Here is an 18,053-nt window from a genome sequence, read left to right on the forward strand (position 1 = left end):
ATCATAATAAGACTATGTCTGTAATGAAGGCTAGGTCTTAAGCAAAATAGTTCTAGAATGTTTTCCCCATTCCAGCAAGTGAAGCCAGAGATGGAGTTCAATAAAATAAAACTTATTCTACATAAAAATAACTTTACAATATTTAATTCATTCATCCAACAAGTATTTGAGTGTCTATTCCAGGCTAGGCATTGCACTTTCATTAGGAACACAACAAATATCTTTACTTTCATGAAATTAATATAGTATTCTAATTAGCATAAGACACAATAGAAATAATAAGCTCTAATATCATACTGCCCAGGTTTGAATTGTAGTTCTATTTCTTTTTTTAAATTTTTTATTTTTTAGTTGTAGGTAGACACAATATCTTTATTTATTTATTTATTTATTTTTAGGTGGCACTGAGGATCAAACCCAGTGTCTCACACATGCACACATGCATGGCAGGTGCTCTACCACTGAGCCACAATCTCAGCCCCTGCAGTTCTATTTCTTACAAACTGAGTGATCTTTAGCAGGTTAGCTTTAGTTTGCCCCAGTTTTTTCAGTATAAAACAGTAAAAATAATTATCAAGATAGCTAATTCTTTAGATCTCTAGATTCAAGGTAAAATAAAACATAAAAATCCCAGCAGGTATTTTGGTTGAAAAGGTGATGTTGAAATACTTAGGGAATTATAAAGAACCCAGAATACCCAAAAAAAACTTTGAAGGAAAAGAACAAAACTGGAGGGACTGGGGCTGGGGATGTGGTTCAAGTGGTAGCGCGCTCGCCTGGCATGCGTGCGGCCCGGGTTCGATCCTCAGCACCACATACAAAGAAAGATGTTGTGTCCGCCGAAAACTAAAAAATAAATATTAAAATTCTCTCTCCCTTCCTCTCTCTCTCTTTAAAAAAAAAACTGGAGGGACTTGCACAACCTGATTTCAATGTAATGAAGTAATCTAAACAATCATCAAGACAAAATAGATTACAAAACAAAGAATAGAGCAGCAACAGACCCACATGTATGTACTCAACCTATTTTTGACGCAGGTGCAAAGTCAATTAGTAAAGGAAGGATAGTCTTTTCAAGAAGTAGACTAGAACAATTGGATATACTTGTGTGAAAAATAAACTGCAATCAATACTTCATACAATATTCAAAAATTACTAAAATATAGATCACACATCTAAATGTGAAATTTAAAACTCTAAAACTTTTAGGAGAAACATAAAATCTTTGTGACCCTAGACTAAGCAAAGATTTCTTGGATGAAACACTAAAAGTAAATTCCATAAAAAGACTAAATTGACAAACTGGACTTCATCAAAATGTAAAATTGCAGCTATTCAAAAGAACTGTGAAGACAATGAAGAAAAGTCATAAACTAGGGGTATATGTGTGCAAAATATAAACAAAATAAAGGATAATAAAGGATCTGAATACAGAATATATAAATGACTATCAAAACTCAATAAGAAAAGCAGAGTGAAACAATAAAATTGACTAAATTATGTTGTGTACATGAATATATAACAATGGATTCCTCCAATATGTATAATTATAATGCACCAATAAAATAAGAAAAAAATAAGAATGGGCAAAAAGAATGATTAGATGTTTTCCCTAAGAAGACATACAGGTAGATATGAAAGAATGCATAATTAGTCATTAGGGAAAATCAAATTGAAAACACAATGAGATCCAATTAAAATAGCTAAAATTAAAGACTGTAACATCAAGAAATGGTAAGGATAGGAGGCTGGATCTCTCTGGTGGGAATATAAAATGGTATACCAATCTCAAAAAGGTTGATAGTTTCTTAAAAAGTTAAACATAGATTTACCATATATTCCAGATCCACTCCTAAGCATATACAAGAAATACTTACAAACACACTTTCATACAAAAATTTGCAAATAGGCTCGGGATGTGGCTCAAGCGGTATAGCACTCGCCTGACATGTGCGTGGCACTGGGTTCGATCCTCAGCACCACATACAAATAAAATAAAGATGTTGTGTCCGCCAAAAACTAAAAAATAAATATTAAAAATTTCTCTCTCTCTCTCTCTCTCTCTCAAAAATTGTAAATAAATGTTCATAGCACCATTATTAGTTAGCCAAAAAGCAGAAACAACCCAATGGCCATCAGTGATGAATGGATAAACAAAATGTGGAATGAGTATACAATAGAATATTATTTAGACATAAAAAGAAATGAAGTACTGAAAATATTAAACTAAATTAAAAAAGCCAGGTACAAAAGACCACAAAACTCTATGAGTTCACTACACAAAATGTCCAGAACAGGCAAATTAAATAGAGACACAAAGTAGATTAGTAATTGGAATGAAGTAGAAAAGGAGACAATTGGAAGGAACTACATAATCAGTTTGTCAGTACCATTGGGGGTGCTAAAATGTTCTGGAAAGAGATATGAACACTAAAATCTACCAGACTTTAACAATGGTTAAAATGGCTAAATTTATGTTATATGAACTTAATCTCAATTAGAAAAAAGAAAGTTTAAATATATATCTACCTCTCATCCCATCAGTTCATTCCTTGGTATATATCAATAAAATGAAAACATTTTATGTTCAAACAAAGACTGATGTACAAAAGTTCATAAGCTTTATTTGTAATAGCTCAAAAATGAAAACAATACAAATATCAACAGGTGATTGGAAAAACTACAATATATCCATATACTGTAATCTACTTGATTGTAATTAGCTATTAATAAATGTTAATGCATAAACAAATCTCAAAACAAATATGCTCTATTATTTAAACCAGACAAAAAAGAGCATATAATTCATGGATGATTCTGTTTACATACAATTTTAGAAAATGCAAACTAGTTAATAGTGACAGTAGATCAACAGTTACTTGATGACTAGGGTGGGAAAGGCAGAGACAGGAAGAAAGGTACGGTATGAGTAAACTTTGCATGTAATGGATATGTTCATTATATGGACTATGATGATGATTTTTCTAGGTATATGTATACATCAAAACTTATTTAGTTATATATTTTTCAATAGGTAAAAATTATTATATATGAATTATATCTCAATAAAAGGAATAAAAATGTTTTTAAAAACAAAACAGATGTTCACAAATGACTATTATAATAATGTTTTAATTAGCTTTATTATTCATAGCCCAAAACCAGAAATAGCTTAGATATCCATCAATGAAGAAATGTAAAAACAAACGTTTTTATATAATGAAATATAACTCAGAAATTTTAAACAAACACTATTGCCACATGCAACAACATAAAGGAAATCACAAGAAGATTATGCTGAATGAAAAGAAATCTTACACAAAAGAGTTCATATTGTCTGATTCCAATTACATGAAACTCAAAGAAGACAAAATTAAACTGTGGTAGGGAAAATTAGAACAGTGCTTTGCCTCAGGATATAAGATTGGAAGATAGACTAGGAAGGACATGAAGAAATCTTCCGAAATAACAGTAATATTCAATTATCTTGATGGGGTTTGGGTTACTCAGTAAATATACATATGTAAATTCATATATACATATATTAAAAATACATGCACGTTTTTGTGCATATCTGAAATGATATTCTTCTTAAAAATGAATCATGATAGAAATGGTGGGACAAGAGACCCAGAATACAGTCCCTTCTCAGCCACAAATTAATTGAGTGGTTTTTGGGAAATGATTTACCTCTGGGCCTCAATTTTCTCACCTATAAAATGAAACAAATCTAGATATTCTCCAAATTCTCTTTCAAAATCAAAATTTTATAATTCAATGCTAATCTAAGAACTAAAAATAATGGATATCTTAAGTTTTGAAGATTTTTAAATTAATAATTCTCAAATAAACTATAAAAAGAAAGCATGTTTAAAATCATGGCCATTTTATTCATGGATTCAGTAAATTTTTTGTGTGTACAAAATTGTCCCACACAGACAACTGACCACATGAAATCATATAAATTACTCACAATTTAACATCTTCGAGAACATTTTTTGATTGTGCTGATCCAAGAAAACAGGATGGAACTTTGGACACTCTATGAGAAGAAAGACAAATATTCTAGAGCAATGTCTATAGTACAAATATTAACATCATTCTTAATTGAGAAGGAATAAAAAAACATGATAATGTGTTACTCCTTGTCTTTGAAATCTCACTTTTTGTGGTGAACTAAATTAATACAACCACTATGGAAATCAGAATAGAGGCTCCTCAAAAGACTAGGCATGGAATCACCATATGACCCAGCTATACTACTCCTCAGCATTTAATTCTTTAGGAATTAAAGTCATCATACTACAGTGATATAAACATACCCATGTTTATAGCAGGCAATTCACAGTAGCCAAATTGTGGAACCAGCCTAGGTGTCCATCAATAGATGAATAGATAAAGAAAATGTGGCATTCATACAAATGGCGTTTCATTAAACCATAAAGAAAAATGAACTTATGTTATTTGCAGGAAAATGAATAGAAATAAAGACCATTATGTCAAGGGTCATATGTTTTCTTTCAAATGTAGAAACTACAGAAGAAAAAGGAATAGAAAGGTGGGGGCAGATCTCATGAAATCAGAATAAAGATCAGTAGGGGAAAAGGACAGGGTTGGGAGGAGAAGAGTGAGGGGAGAAGTGCTACGGAGTGATATTGGGCAAATCATATTGTTATATTGTGTGCATGTACAAATATGTAACAAATCTCATCATTATGACAACTATAATGCATCAATAAAAATGTGGAAAAAGAGACATATTAAGCATTTTAAAACTTAAAAACCAAAAAGAAATTCTCTTTTTATATCTCACTAACTTGATAAATTTTTTCAAGGGCTATATCAGAAAGTAGTTGTTAAAGAGAGTCTTTAAAAAAAGATTTGAAAGCTCAGGTTGAAGAAGTTGGAAAGGTTTTCACAGATTAAAAAATGCACTTTTACATATATACTTCATACCAAGCTAAAGAATATGAGTAACAGAGCTGGGGTTGTGACTCAGAGGTAGAACGCTCGCCTAGCGGGTGCAAGTCCCTGGGTTCAATCCTCAGCACCACATAAAAATAAATAAACAAAAACAAAGGTATTGTATACAACTAAAAGAAATAAATATTTTTTAAAACAAGAATATGGAGGGGGCAGGGGATTAGCAAGGATGGTGGAATGTGATAGACATCATTATCCAAAATACATATATGAAGACAGGAATTAGGTGTCAACATACCTTATATACAGAGATATGAAAAATTGTGATATATATGTGTAATAAGAATTGTAATGCATTCCACTGTCATTTTTAAAATCAATAAAAAAGAAAAAATGAAATAAATTAAAAAATAAAAATAAAAATAGGTGGTGTTCCAAATGGATAAGTGCCCACATCAGTAATCTTCCAGAATTGGCTTATCCATCCTGGATTTGATTTTCTTAATAGAATCCAAATATCAATAGCATCAACAAGCAGATTTGAAAATTCAATAAAAACATACTATTATTTAAAAAAATAATATGGGTAACAGAACTAGAAGATAATTTTGAAACAGTCAATATAACTGGCATAATATAATAATGCTTTTTCAGAAAATTTTCACAAGGCCACCTGATAGCCTTGAATCACAGAGAACTCAATACAGAAAATCAAGGTTGGACATGTAGCACAGTGGTGGTGGAGCCTTAAAACATAAGCCCTTCCTCCAAGGTGTCATTTACTTTTAGAAAAGCATTAGTGTGAACTAAAGTTTAACATACATGATACATCAATGTTTCACTCATAGAATAAAAGAAGAGGGAAAGATGTGGCAATGCAAACATTACTTACTCCAGCTGGAGCACTTGGTCTTCCATCAAAGAAGTAAGAGGTGAAATGACAATGCCAATCTTGCCTATATAAACAGGTGGGTACTGGAAACACAAACTTTTTCCATATCCTTGAAATTAAAAAAAAATACGCATAGAAAAAAATTAATCCTTGATATTTTAATCTTCTTCTTAAAAGGCACTTGCATAGCTGAATTATCATATTAACATTTCATCTTCCTCAAAGATAATTCATGCATAAATTTGTGCACTCATCCCCTATATCACGTCTTACATATTTTATAGCAATTCTATTTGTATTTTGAGAATTTAATGAGAAATTAAACATTTTTAAATCTTCAAGTTTTATTTTTCAAAAGACAGGTTACTTGCTTAGTATAACTTACCAGTTGCCATGACAACAACATTATCTCTTCTTTCTTCCAATACAGAATAAATAACTTTCCACTGAACCCTTGAAGGTAAAAAGCATAAAGCTATTTTATTAATAAGATGACACTAAATGGATAAAGTTAAAACCTATTTAATCTTTTTACTTCTGTTAAAAAATTTCTTTTATACTTTTGAGCTTCATGTACAAATATGTTCATAACCTAGATCTTTAAAACAAAGAACTTCATTTGATCAACTTCCCATTCAGGTTGACTGAAAAACTAGGAGTTTCCATTTGGTATATGTATTAAATGTTGTTACATATATACAAAACATAAAATGAATTTCAAGCTTTATACTAGATATGCAAAAGAACAATGCTTTAAACAAAAGAAATGTTTAGGTTTAAAATGAAAGAACTTTGAGACCATATATTATGCCACAAAGGAACTCTTAGCAAATATAAAAAAAGTCAAGATACTACCCTGCATTCTATCAGATCATAATGGAATGAAATCAAAATTAATGATAAATTAAAAAATAAAAGCTATTCCAATACCTGGAGATTAAATAATATGCTACTGAATGAATAATGGGTTGCAAAAGACATCAAGGAGGAGATTAAAAAATTCTTAGAGGTGAATGAGAACACAGATACAACATATCAAAATCTCTGGGACACTACAAAGGCAGTTCTCAGAGGAAACCTCACTGCCTGGAGTTCATTCCTTAAACAAAGAAAAAGTCAACAAATAAATGACTTAACATTACATCTCAAAGCCCTAGAAAAAGAAGAACAAATAAACATTAAAAGCAGTAGAAGACAGGAAATAATTAAAATTAGAGCCTTGAATTACAAGCTACAGAGAAATAATAAATAAAATTAGAGCAGAAATCAATGAAATTGAAACTGAAAAAATTAACAAAATAAAAAGTTGGTTCTTTGAAAAAATAAATAAAACTGACAAACCCTTAGCCATGCTAACGAAGAGAAGAAGAGAGAAAACTCAAATCACTAACATACATGATGAAAAAGGAAATATCACAACAGACACTACAAAAATACAAAAGATAATGAGAGATTATTTTTGAAAACTTGTACTCCAATAAAATACACAATATTGAAGGCATCGACAAATTTCTAGTCATGATTTGCCCAAATTAAATCAGGATGATATACACAATTTAAACAGATCAATTTCAAGCAATGAAATACAAGACACCATCAGAAGCCTATCAACCAAGAAAAGCCCAAGACCAGATGGATACACAGCCAAGTTCTTCAAGACCTTTAAAGTAGAACTAATACCAATACTCCTCAATTTATTTCAGGAAATCGAAAAAGAGGGAGCACTTCCAAAATCATTCTATGAAGCCAATATCACCCTGATTTCAAAACCAGACAAAGACACATAAAAAAAAACTTCAGACCAATCTCTAATGAACATAAATGCAAAAATTCTCAATAAAATTTTGCCAAATCAAATACAAAAACATATCAAAAAGATAGTACACCACAATCAAGTGGGGTTCATCCCAGGGATGCAAGTTTGGTTCCACATGTGCAAATCAATAAACGTAATTCATCACATCAATAAACTTAAAAGATAAGAATCATATGATCATCTCAATAGATGCAGAAAAAAGCATTCAGCAAATTACAGCACCCCTTCATGTTCAAAACACTAGAAAAACTAAAGATAACAGGAACATATCTCAACATCATAAAAGCTATCTACACTAAGCCCCAGGCCAACATCATTCTAAATGGAGAAAAATTGAAAGCATTCCCTCTATAAACTGGAACAAGACAGGGATGCCCTCTTTCACCACTTCTACTTAACATAGTTCTTGAAACTCTAACCAGAGCAATCAGAAAGAAAAAAGAAATTAAAGAGATATGGACAGATATAAAAGAACTCAACTTAGCACTATCTGCCAACAATATGATTCTATACATAGAAGACCCCAAAAATTTCACCAGAAAACTTCTAGAACTAATAAATGACTTCAGCAAAGGAACAGGATACAAAATCAATACCCATAAATCAAAGGCATTTCTGTAAGTTAGTGACAAATCCTCTGAAAGGGAAACAAGGAAAACTACCCCATTTACAACAGCCTAAATAAAATAAAATAAAATACTTGGGAATCAACTTAATGAAACAGGTGAAAGATGCCTACAATTATAACTACAAAATGCTAAAGAAAGAAATTTTAAAAGACCTTAGAAGATGAAAAGATCTACCTTGTTCTTGGATAGGCAGACTTAATATTGTCAAAATGACCACACTACCAAAAGCATTATACAGATTTAATACAATTCCAATCAAAATCCCATTGACATTCCTCATAGATAGAAAAACCAGTTATGAAATTCATCTGGAAAAACCAGAATAGCTAAAGCATCCTTAGCAAGAAGAATGAAGCAAGTAGCATCACTATGCAAGACATTAAACTATATTACTATATACAGAGAAATAGTAACAAAAACAACATGGTATTGGCAGCAAAACAGACTTGTAGACCAATGGTACAGAATAGAAGTCACAGAGACTAACCCACATAATTACAATTATATTAGGCAAAAATGCCAAAAATGTACATTTTAGAAAAGATAATGTCTTCAACAAATGGTGCTGGGAAAACCGGAAATCCATAGGGAACAAAATGAAATTATCTATCTCTCACCATGCACAAAATTAGCCCTATCTCTCACATGCACAAAATTCAACTCAAAGTTTAATTCCCAAAGACCTAGGAATTAAACTAAAGATACTGCATCTATTAGAAAAAGTAGACCCAAATCTCCAGCATGTTGGATTAGGCCCCAACCTCCTTAATAAGAATCCTATATCAAGAATCAATAAATGGGGTGAATTCAAACTAAAAAGCTTCTTCTCCGCAAAAGAAACAGTGAGGTGAATAGAGAGCCTACAAAATAGGAGCAAATTGTTACCCCTCACACACCAGATAGAGCTCTAATCTCTAGGATATATAAAGAACTCAAAAATCAACTAAAAAAAAAAACACCAAAAAACAAATAACCTAATCAATAAATGGGCCAAGGAACTGAACAGACACCTCTCAGAAGAAGACATACAATCAGTCAACAAATATATGAAAAAGTGTTCAACATCCCTAGGAAATAGAGAAACGCAAATCAAAACTATTCTAAGATTTCATCTGGCTTAGTCAGAATGGCAGCTACTAAGAATACAAACAATAAGTGTTGGTGAGGATGTGGGGGGTAAAGGCACACTCATACATTGCTGGTGGGACTGCAAACTGGTGCAGCCAATATGGAAAGCAGTATGGAGAATCCTTGGAAGACTTGAAATGGAACCACCATTTGACCCAGCTATCCTTCTCCTCAGTCAATACCCAAAGGATTTAAAAACAGCATACATACTACAGGAACACAGCCACATCAATGTTTATAGCAGCACAATTCACAATAGCTAACCTATAAAACCAACCTAGATGCCCTTCAGTAGATGAATGGATAAACAAAATGTGATATATGTACACAATGGAATATTATTCAGCAATAAAAGAGAATAAAATCATGGCATTTGCAGGTAAATGGATGGAGATGGAGAATACAATGCTAAGTAAAGTTAGCTCATCCCAAAAAACAATGCCAAATGTTTTCTCTGATTTAAGGCTGCTGATTCATAATGGAGGTGGGGGGCATGGCATGGGAGGATTAGATGATAAGACACAGGGGAAAGGGGGAGGGAGGTGAAGAGAAGGGGAATGGCAATAGGAAACACAGTGGAATGAGATGGACATCATTACCCTAAGTACATGAATGAAGACACGAATGGTTTGACTGTACTTTGTGTACAATCAGAGATATGAAAAATTGTGCTCTATATGTGTAATAGAAATTGTAATGCATTCTGGAGTCATATATAACAAATTAAAATTTTAAAAAATGAAAAAAATAACAGAACTTTGTGGTGATAATATTCTATACCTTTATGATGACTTAGGTTATATAGATGTGTGTGTGTATACACTTGAGATTTGCAAACATATATTTAAGGTTTGTACTCTTCCTTATATGCAAATTTTATACCAAAAACTGTAGTAATGGATGGATAGAGATATGTATAAATGGATGTGATAAAACAAGTAAAATAAAGTGTTAATAACAGAATGTAGGTGGTGAATATGCCCAAGTCCACAGCAGTAGTAGCAGTAGTAATCCTTTCAACTTATTGTATCTTAGAAATTTTTCTTAATAAAATGTCAAAGTAAAATCAATTGGAAAGGTGATCCTCTGCTATGCTGATAATGACCTATTCTTACCTAAGTGCTGGTTACACAGGGTGCTCAGTTCATCAAAATTCATTGATCTGTATCATATGTATATTTTTCTGTATGTAGGATATATTTAAATCAAAATATCTTAAAACAGAAAACAATGCTTCAATATATTCTTCTGCAAGTTCGAAAAGCTGGAAAACAGTCTACATTCTTAACAGTTTTATTCAAATTTACTTCTTGTTCTTCCTACTTTTATTCATCCTTTTTATGTATAAATGTGCCTGTTAGATGTGAATACATTTGAGTATATTAAAACAGATAAAATTACCACTATTCTTTAAACTATTGCCTTATGAACTTCTTAGCATACAATGGAAAAATGATGCACAAAAAAAGCACATAGATACTTAATGGAAAAAAAATCAGCATTAAATAAAAATTCATTTTTAATATATTTAAGCTAGTTTCTAAACAGAAGCATTCAATTAAAATGAAAATCATTTTTCCTTACTGATAAAAACAATTTTCAGAAATAATTTTATAGTCACACATAAGAAATACAGTGTGGCATGCATGATTGCAGAGAAGTTGTATGCTACTGTTAAAAAATGGGTTATTTACCTTTTGGTTCTTTGTGAAGAAAACACTAAGTATTTTATTTAATTAACTGAAATTATACTCACGGTTTCAAATTGTTATGGCCAAAGTAGGTCTTGAGGCAAACAATATGCTTTTCATTGGGTTCTGGCAGTAAAAGATCTTAAAATAAAACAAAATAGGCATTTCTGTTCAAATAGAAATACACTAAATAAGAGGAGGAAGGAGTTTATTTCATTGGCTTGTTTTAAAGAATAAATATAGTGGTAGGTTTCAGAGGTTACTGTTTTAATTCCAACTTAATTTGGTTCTCAGAGTATAAGTAATGACTTCAGGTAAATACCTTGATTTTACTAAATTATTAAAATTTTGTTGTGGTTCAGACTTTACCAGCACTGCAAAAAAACTAATGTTTTGGAAATCCGCTAAGTTTTTAAGATCTAACATCTGGAATCCACCATAATAAGCAAAATAACAATCCATAATTTATAATTTATAGAGAGAAAACCAAACATATTTGGGCAAATTATAAGAAAACAAAGAGGAAAACATCTATCAACATATTCATATATACTTTCCACCTATAAAATGGCTTTAAAATTTTCATTTGTCAATGATGAAGTCTGGGTTTAGTAAGAGTGCTACTTGATGAGAATAACCCAAACTTTCCCTAATATGCTTCTTTGCACTGACACAGAAAGTTCATTTAATAAATTCTTTGTTAACATACAGGCTCAAAATGAGTCCAGAGTTGGCGGCGGATTCAAATGGCCGAACGCAGTCTACGTAGGGGACCCAGGAGCGTTAGAGCGTTGGGTTCTCCTTCCCTCCTCAGTGTCGGTGCTGGAGCAGACATCCAGAGCATCTGGGCAGCCTGGTGCCCAGCGGGAGAATGGCGCTTTCGACCAGGGTCTCCCAGAGGAAGCAGATCAAGCGGAAGGCTCCCGAGGCTTTCTCCAGCGCCTCTTCAAACAACGGAAGCCTCCCCTTCGTCTGGAGTCGCGTGGAGATTTACTGGTTCATTTGAACCGTTTACTCTTTGTTCATCGGTTAGCAGAAGAGTCCAGGGCAAATGCCTGTGAGAATAAAGGTGGAGTCATTAACAAGGATCACGTACTGGCTGCAGCAAAGGTAATTCTAAAGAAGAGCACAGGTTAAAAGTCAAGGAACGTGTTCTTGAAAATTATATGATATGCTGTTTTAGGTGGTAACAAGTCATTAACATGTTTTTTATTTTGGATTTATTCTGTGGGTTATTAAAATATTGGCTAGATGAGGAATGTCTTAATTTTTTTGCTGGCATTGAAATATCTCAAACACAAAAGACTATTTTACATTTTTTAAAAATCTATTTTAAGAGAACTCTAGTTCTTTTTACTTGTTTTGTTCTTATAAATGTTTTAAATATCAAACACGAAATCTGACTGTTTTAAATGGCTTGAAGAGATGTACTTTATACAATTAAGTTTATATATTTAGATTTAACCACAGCTGTGCAACAAATTTAATTTCTACAGAAGGACAATATGGAATCAGGTCTAGGTACATTTTAAATGTGTTCCCGCCCCCCCCCACAGTGCTTTCACAAAGCAATACAATCTACTTTTTTGTTATGTCAATAGTAACAATATAATTATCTGAAAGATTGTAAACATCACTTGGGTTTTTTCAAAACACATCTCCTTCTCCAAACCAAAAAATAGAAATTCTGGATCAAATTGAGTTATTTTCTTCAAATTGTGTGGATTTAGTAGGTGGGATATTTTCTCCCCTAAAATCATTTAGAAGTTTATTGCATATATCCAATAGTGGTTGTTGTTATTGTTGTTGTTGTTGTTATTATTATTATTATTATTATTATTTAACTTTTTGAGCTCATTATAGATTCCAACTTGAAGTTACAAAGGTAGTACAAAGAGGACCCATGTATTCTATTCACAATAGAATATTGTATATCACAACCAGGAATTTTTTTACAAGTAGTGTGTTTATAAGTTATACACCATTTTATCATGTGTAGATTCATATAATTACTACCATAATCAATATATAGAATTATGTCATTACCACAAAATCTTCCTGATGCTGTTCTTTTATAGTTACACCTGGCCCACAATGTCTTCCACCCTGGCAAACATCCCTAACTCCTGGCAAGTACTAACTGTTCTCTATCTCTGCAATTTTGTAGTTTTGAGACTGTCATATAAATGAAATTACATAAGATATGATCTTTGGAGAGGTTTTTTTTAAACTCAGTATAGTGATTCATTCAAGTTGTCACGTTTTGGTGGTTCCTCTGTGTTCCCAAGTGATTTTTTTCATGGTGTGAGTTTATCACAATTTAACTGTTTACTTATTGATTGGTATTCTGTCCCCCCACCTCAGGTTTTGGGCTTTTAAAAATAAAATTGTTATGAACAACAAAATAAATAAATAAAATAAATAAAAATAAGTCCATTTTGTTCCTTTATATTGTCCTACTTATTTAAATAATAAGATCCTGAAGAATAATGCTACATATCCATACATGTCACTCACAAAGATCTTTAATATAAGTAATTGGCAAATGATTTTGACCATCATTAAGATCCAGATAAAACATATAATTCAGTATGAAAAAAGTAAATATATAATTCACCACATCCACTGAATGACACAACACTTCTAGTACACATTTTTATAAATAGTAAGACTCTGCTTTATGGAGACAAGAGCACTAAGGAATTTCATAGCAAGTTTAAAGGAACTAATAATTATATGTCACAAAGTCCCTGACCTCCAGAACACGTGTACTCTAAATTAAAGACAGTGGTGCGGATCAAGAGACTTAAGTAAAACACACTTCGGTGCTTACCCTCATCTTCTTCTTCCTCTTCAACAGCTTCATTTTTATCATCATCTTCTTCTTCAGTAGAAAGTCTCAGATTTCTTTCCATTTCTAAGCATTTAGAATGAATTGGTTCTACCATGCCACTATTTAGATTTTCTAAAGACTGAAAGTTTAAAAGAAAATTTAAAAGCAAAACCACTGACAGTATCAAATCTTTTTCGTCAAGCACAAAGAAGTATTATTAATAGAGCCTACAATTTTGTTCAAAGCTGGCAGATGTGCAAGCAATACCACAAAAGAACATGTGTGCTCCTCTATAAGTATGTGCTTAAGAATGGTTTCCAAGGCACAAGGCCAAAGATGGAATACATCCAGCATAAACAAGGTTCATTAATAGCATACAATAAACTGCCTCTGGGGAAATCTATTATAAATTTTGAATTTGGATAATTTTAAACATTTTTTTCTTTCTTGTATTTAAATGTTTGCAATTCCAAATTGATAAATATAGATTCCAATGCTATTTTTGTAATAAGTTTCTCTATATCATGTCAGTCATTCTTACTGAATAAGGATAAGATTTAAACCATAAGCAAACAATGGAAATTTTTTGCAATTATTGAAACAAAAAACAAGATGGAAATAATTTTAGGAAAGAATATTATGTATGTGAAAAAAATTATTTGGCTTTATTCTGGTTCCACAATATTAGGATTATCTATTTCAAAATTATTTCACCTATGAAACTTTTTACAAAGAAGTGATATGGAAGATTTCATGAAACCATTAAAACTTCCATTTATTATTATTTTTTATAATTTTAACTAAAGGACTTTATTTATAGACCATATAAACACACACAGAAGTATGAATTGAAAAACACTAAATCTGTTCTTGGCTTGTATGGTTTTTTAGCCCTGTGAAGAGTTTCTTGTACTTAGAATGTTGCATAATTGGTAGCAACTTCATTACTGTGGAAACTGGTTTAGAATCAGATAATAGTTTACTTAATTAAGTGTCCTTTAGAAAGAATAGGTAACTTTTCCAAAATTTTAAACATACCTTAAGCATCTCCATTTCTAAATCTTCATCACTTTCAATTAAGTAAGATGAATCTTTTTCATTATCAGTGGGAGACAAATGCTTTAAAAGAAAGTATTTCAAACATTAATTTCCAGTATAATCGATCTATATCCTCTTTCCTACAAAATAATGTTTCCATATGCTAGATAACTGCAGATATCTTCCTCTTCTCTATTCAACAAATGTATTAAAAAGGGGAGAAGGTGGGCTGGGGTTGTGGCTCAGTGGTAGAACACTCGCCTAGCACGTGCAAGGCCCTGCCTTGGGTTCAATTCTCAGCACCACATAAAAAAGTGTAAACAAAATAAAGGTATTGTATCCAACTACAACTAAAAAAATAAATATCTAAAAAAAAAGGGAGAGGAAGAAGGATAAATGAATAAAAGGAAAAAAAAGAAATACAGCAAGATAGACAAGTTAGATAAACATACATAAAATAAAATTCCTGCTCTAAATAAGAGTACAAAGTTCAACTGTGGTTAAACAACATCAAACTGTGTCTCCCAAACATTTTAAGTACAAGAAACTCTTCACAGGGCTAAAAAACCATATAAGCCAAGAACAGTAATTATTCTTTTATTAAATCTACTGATTTTTTTAAAAAGATACAAAATCTGGGGCTGGGGTTGTAGCTCAGCGGTAGAGCGCTCACCTAGCACGTGTGAGACCCTGGGTTGGATCCTCTGCACCACATAAAAATAAATAAAATAAAGGTATTGTGTCCAACTACAACTAAAAAGTAAAATATTAAAAAAAAAGGATATAAAGCTAATACACTATGACTGTGGTATCTCTAAATAAATCAGTGATTTTCCAAGAAAATCTATATATGTTTGAAAAGGTGTTATTTACTTGGTCTGCTGCTGAAGTTTGGATAGGAGGAATCTTTATAATAATTTGGCAATCCCAGTACATCAAGTGATCAAAAACTCACAAAAGAAATTTTAAAAAGCCGGGCGCACTTGTGCACACCTGTAATCCCAGTGGCTCAGGAGGCTGCGGCAGGAGGATTGTGATTTCAAAGCCAGCCTCAGCAAAAACAAGGCATTAAGCAACTCTGTGAGAACTTGTCTCTAAATAAAATACAAAATAGGGCTGGAGATGTGACTCAGTGGTTGAGTGGCCCTGAGTTCAATCCCCAGGAAGAAAGAAAGAAAGAAAGAAGGGAGGGAGGGAGGGAGGAAGGAAGGAAGAGAATCTGCCTCCAAAATGCATATTTAAGCTAGAAGTGGGATAAGTATAGCCTTAATTGACCTGCCAATTTTAAGCTTTTTTTTTTTTTTTTTTTAAAAAAAAGGTCTTTAAAGGAAGTATTTTACTAGGAGATAAAAATTCTTGCCCCCTCTCTTTCCTGCTGTAGCCGGGGGTGCTCGCGGGGGGAGGGGGGGGGACCCGGAACTCTGCGCCACGGAGGAGATGATCCCTTTCAAGGACGAGGGCGATCCCCAGAAGGAGAAGATCTTCGCTGAGAATCAGTCACCCCGAAGAGGAAGGCGACTTAGCTGACATCAAGTCCTCCTTGGTTAAAGAGTCCAAAATCATCCCCGCCAGCCACGGACACCAGGTGATGGAAAGCATCCAGATGGAGGCCTCTACAACAAGGGACCCTCCTACTCTAGTTATTCTGGCTACATAATGATGCCAAATATGAATAACGACCCATACATGTCAAATGGATCCCTTTCTCCACCCATCCTGAGAACATCAAATAAAGTGCCCTTGGTGCAGCCGTCCCATGCGGTCCACCCGCTCACTCCCCTCATCACTTACAGCGGGGAGCACTTTTCTCCAGGATCGCACCCGTCACACATCCCATCAGATGTCAGCTCCAAACAAGGCATGTCCAGACACCCGCCAGCTCCTGACATCCCCACCTTCTACCCGCTGTCTCCGGGCGGTGTTGGCCAGATCACCCCACCTCTTGGCTGGTTTTCCCATCATATGATTCCTGGTCCTCCTGGTCCCCACACAACTGGCATCCCTCATCCAGCCATTGTAACGCCTCAGGTCAAACAGGAGCATCCCCACACTGACAGTGACCTAATGCACGTGAAGCCTCAGCATGAACAGAGAAAGGAGCAGGAGCCAAAAAGACCTCACATTAAGAAGCCTCTGAATGCTGTTATGTTATACATGAAAGAAATGAGAGCGAATGTCGTAGCTGAGTGTACCTTAAAGGAAAGTGCAGCTATCAACCAGACCCTCGGCAGAAGGTGGCATGCCTTGTCCCGTGAAGAGCAGGCTAAATATTATGAATTAGCGCGGAAAGAAAGACAGCTACATATGCAGCTTTATCCCGGCTGGTCTGCAAGAGACAATTATGGTAAGAAGAAGAAGAGGAAGAGGGAGAAGCTGCAGGAGTCTGCATCAGGTGGAAAACGAAGCTCATTCCCAACGTGCAAAGCCAAGGCAGCGACCCCAGGACCTCTTCTGGAGATGGAAGCTTGTTAAAACCCAGACTGTCTCCACGGCTTGCCCAGTCGACCCCAAAGGAGCACTGACACCAACGTTACCCTGAGGTCATTGCTAGAGACGCTGATCCATAGAGACAATCACTGCCAACTCACCTTTTGTCTACTGCAAGAGCCAATTTCCAAAAGAAAGCATAAAAAGGTTGTTTTTTAGAAAAAGAAATTAAAAAGCACATGAGAATGCTAGCAGGCCCTGGTCAGCTGAGCAGCTTTTCTCCCCTCGTCTCTGAGTGCACGTCCCAGAGCATCTTGTGTCCATACCTGTACCTTTTGGCAAGGACAGTAACTTGGCTGCGTGTGCCGGCCATGCGCAACTGGAGCCAGCAACCAGCACATCCACCAGCACCCCAGTGGAGGAATTTGTGGAAGAGTTCCCCTTTGTTTCTGTCTTCATTTTTCTTTCTCTTCCTTTCTTCTAAAGCTTTTATTTAACAGTGCAAAAGATCAATCTTATGTTTGCTTCTTTTTTTTTTAAACTTGAATTTTTAAAAATTACACTTCTTAGTTTTAATTTTCCTGTATATTTTGCTAGCTATGAGCTTTAAAAAAAATTCAAAGGTCTGGAAAAGTTTGAAATAAAAACAAAATGAAAAGAAGCCTCTTCTGAGACA

At 33.6% G+C, this 18,053-nt stretch overlaps 1 protein-coding gene and 2 pseudogenes across 1 annotated transcript in view; 2 read left to right on the plus strand and 1 right to left on the minus strand.

The window, feature by feature from the left end:
* LOC144256202 (bifunctional 3'-5' exonuclease/ATP-dependent helicase WRN-like) overlaps positions 1 to 18,053 on the minus strand; it is a 58,364-nt gene that overhangs the window by 21,085 nt on the left and 19,226 nt on the right. Inside the window, 6 exon segments of the mRNA XM_077801271.1 lie at positions 3,974 to 4,042; positions 5,816 to 5,924; positions 6,201 to 6,268; positions 11,145 to 11,220; positions 13,913 to 14,051; positions 14,951 to 15,031. Of these exon segments, the coding sequence (XP_077657397.1) occupies positions 3,974 to 4,042; positions 5,816 to 5,924; positions 6,201 to 6,268; positions 11,145 to 11,220; positions 13,913 to 14,051; positions 14,951 to 15,031 (542 nt within the window).
* On the plus strand, positions 11,951 to 12,216 carry LOC144256263 (centromere protein W pseudogene; annotated as a pseudogene).
* Positions 15,111 to 17,422, plus strand: LOC144255805 (lymphoid enhancer-binding factor 1 pseudogene; annotated as a pseudogene).

This window comes from Urocitellus parryii, chromosome 7 (genome assembly GCF_045843805.1).
Source record: "Urocitellus parryii isolate mUroPar1 chromosome 7, mUroPar1.hap1, whole genome shotgun sequence".
Taxonomy (NCBI): domain Eukaryota; kingdom Metazoa; phylum Chordata; class Mammalia; order Rodentia; family Sciuridae; genus Urocitellus; species Urocitellus parryii.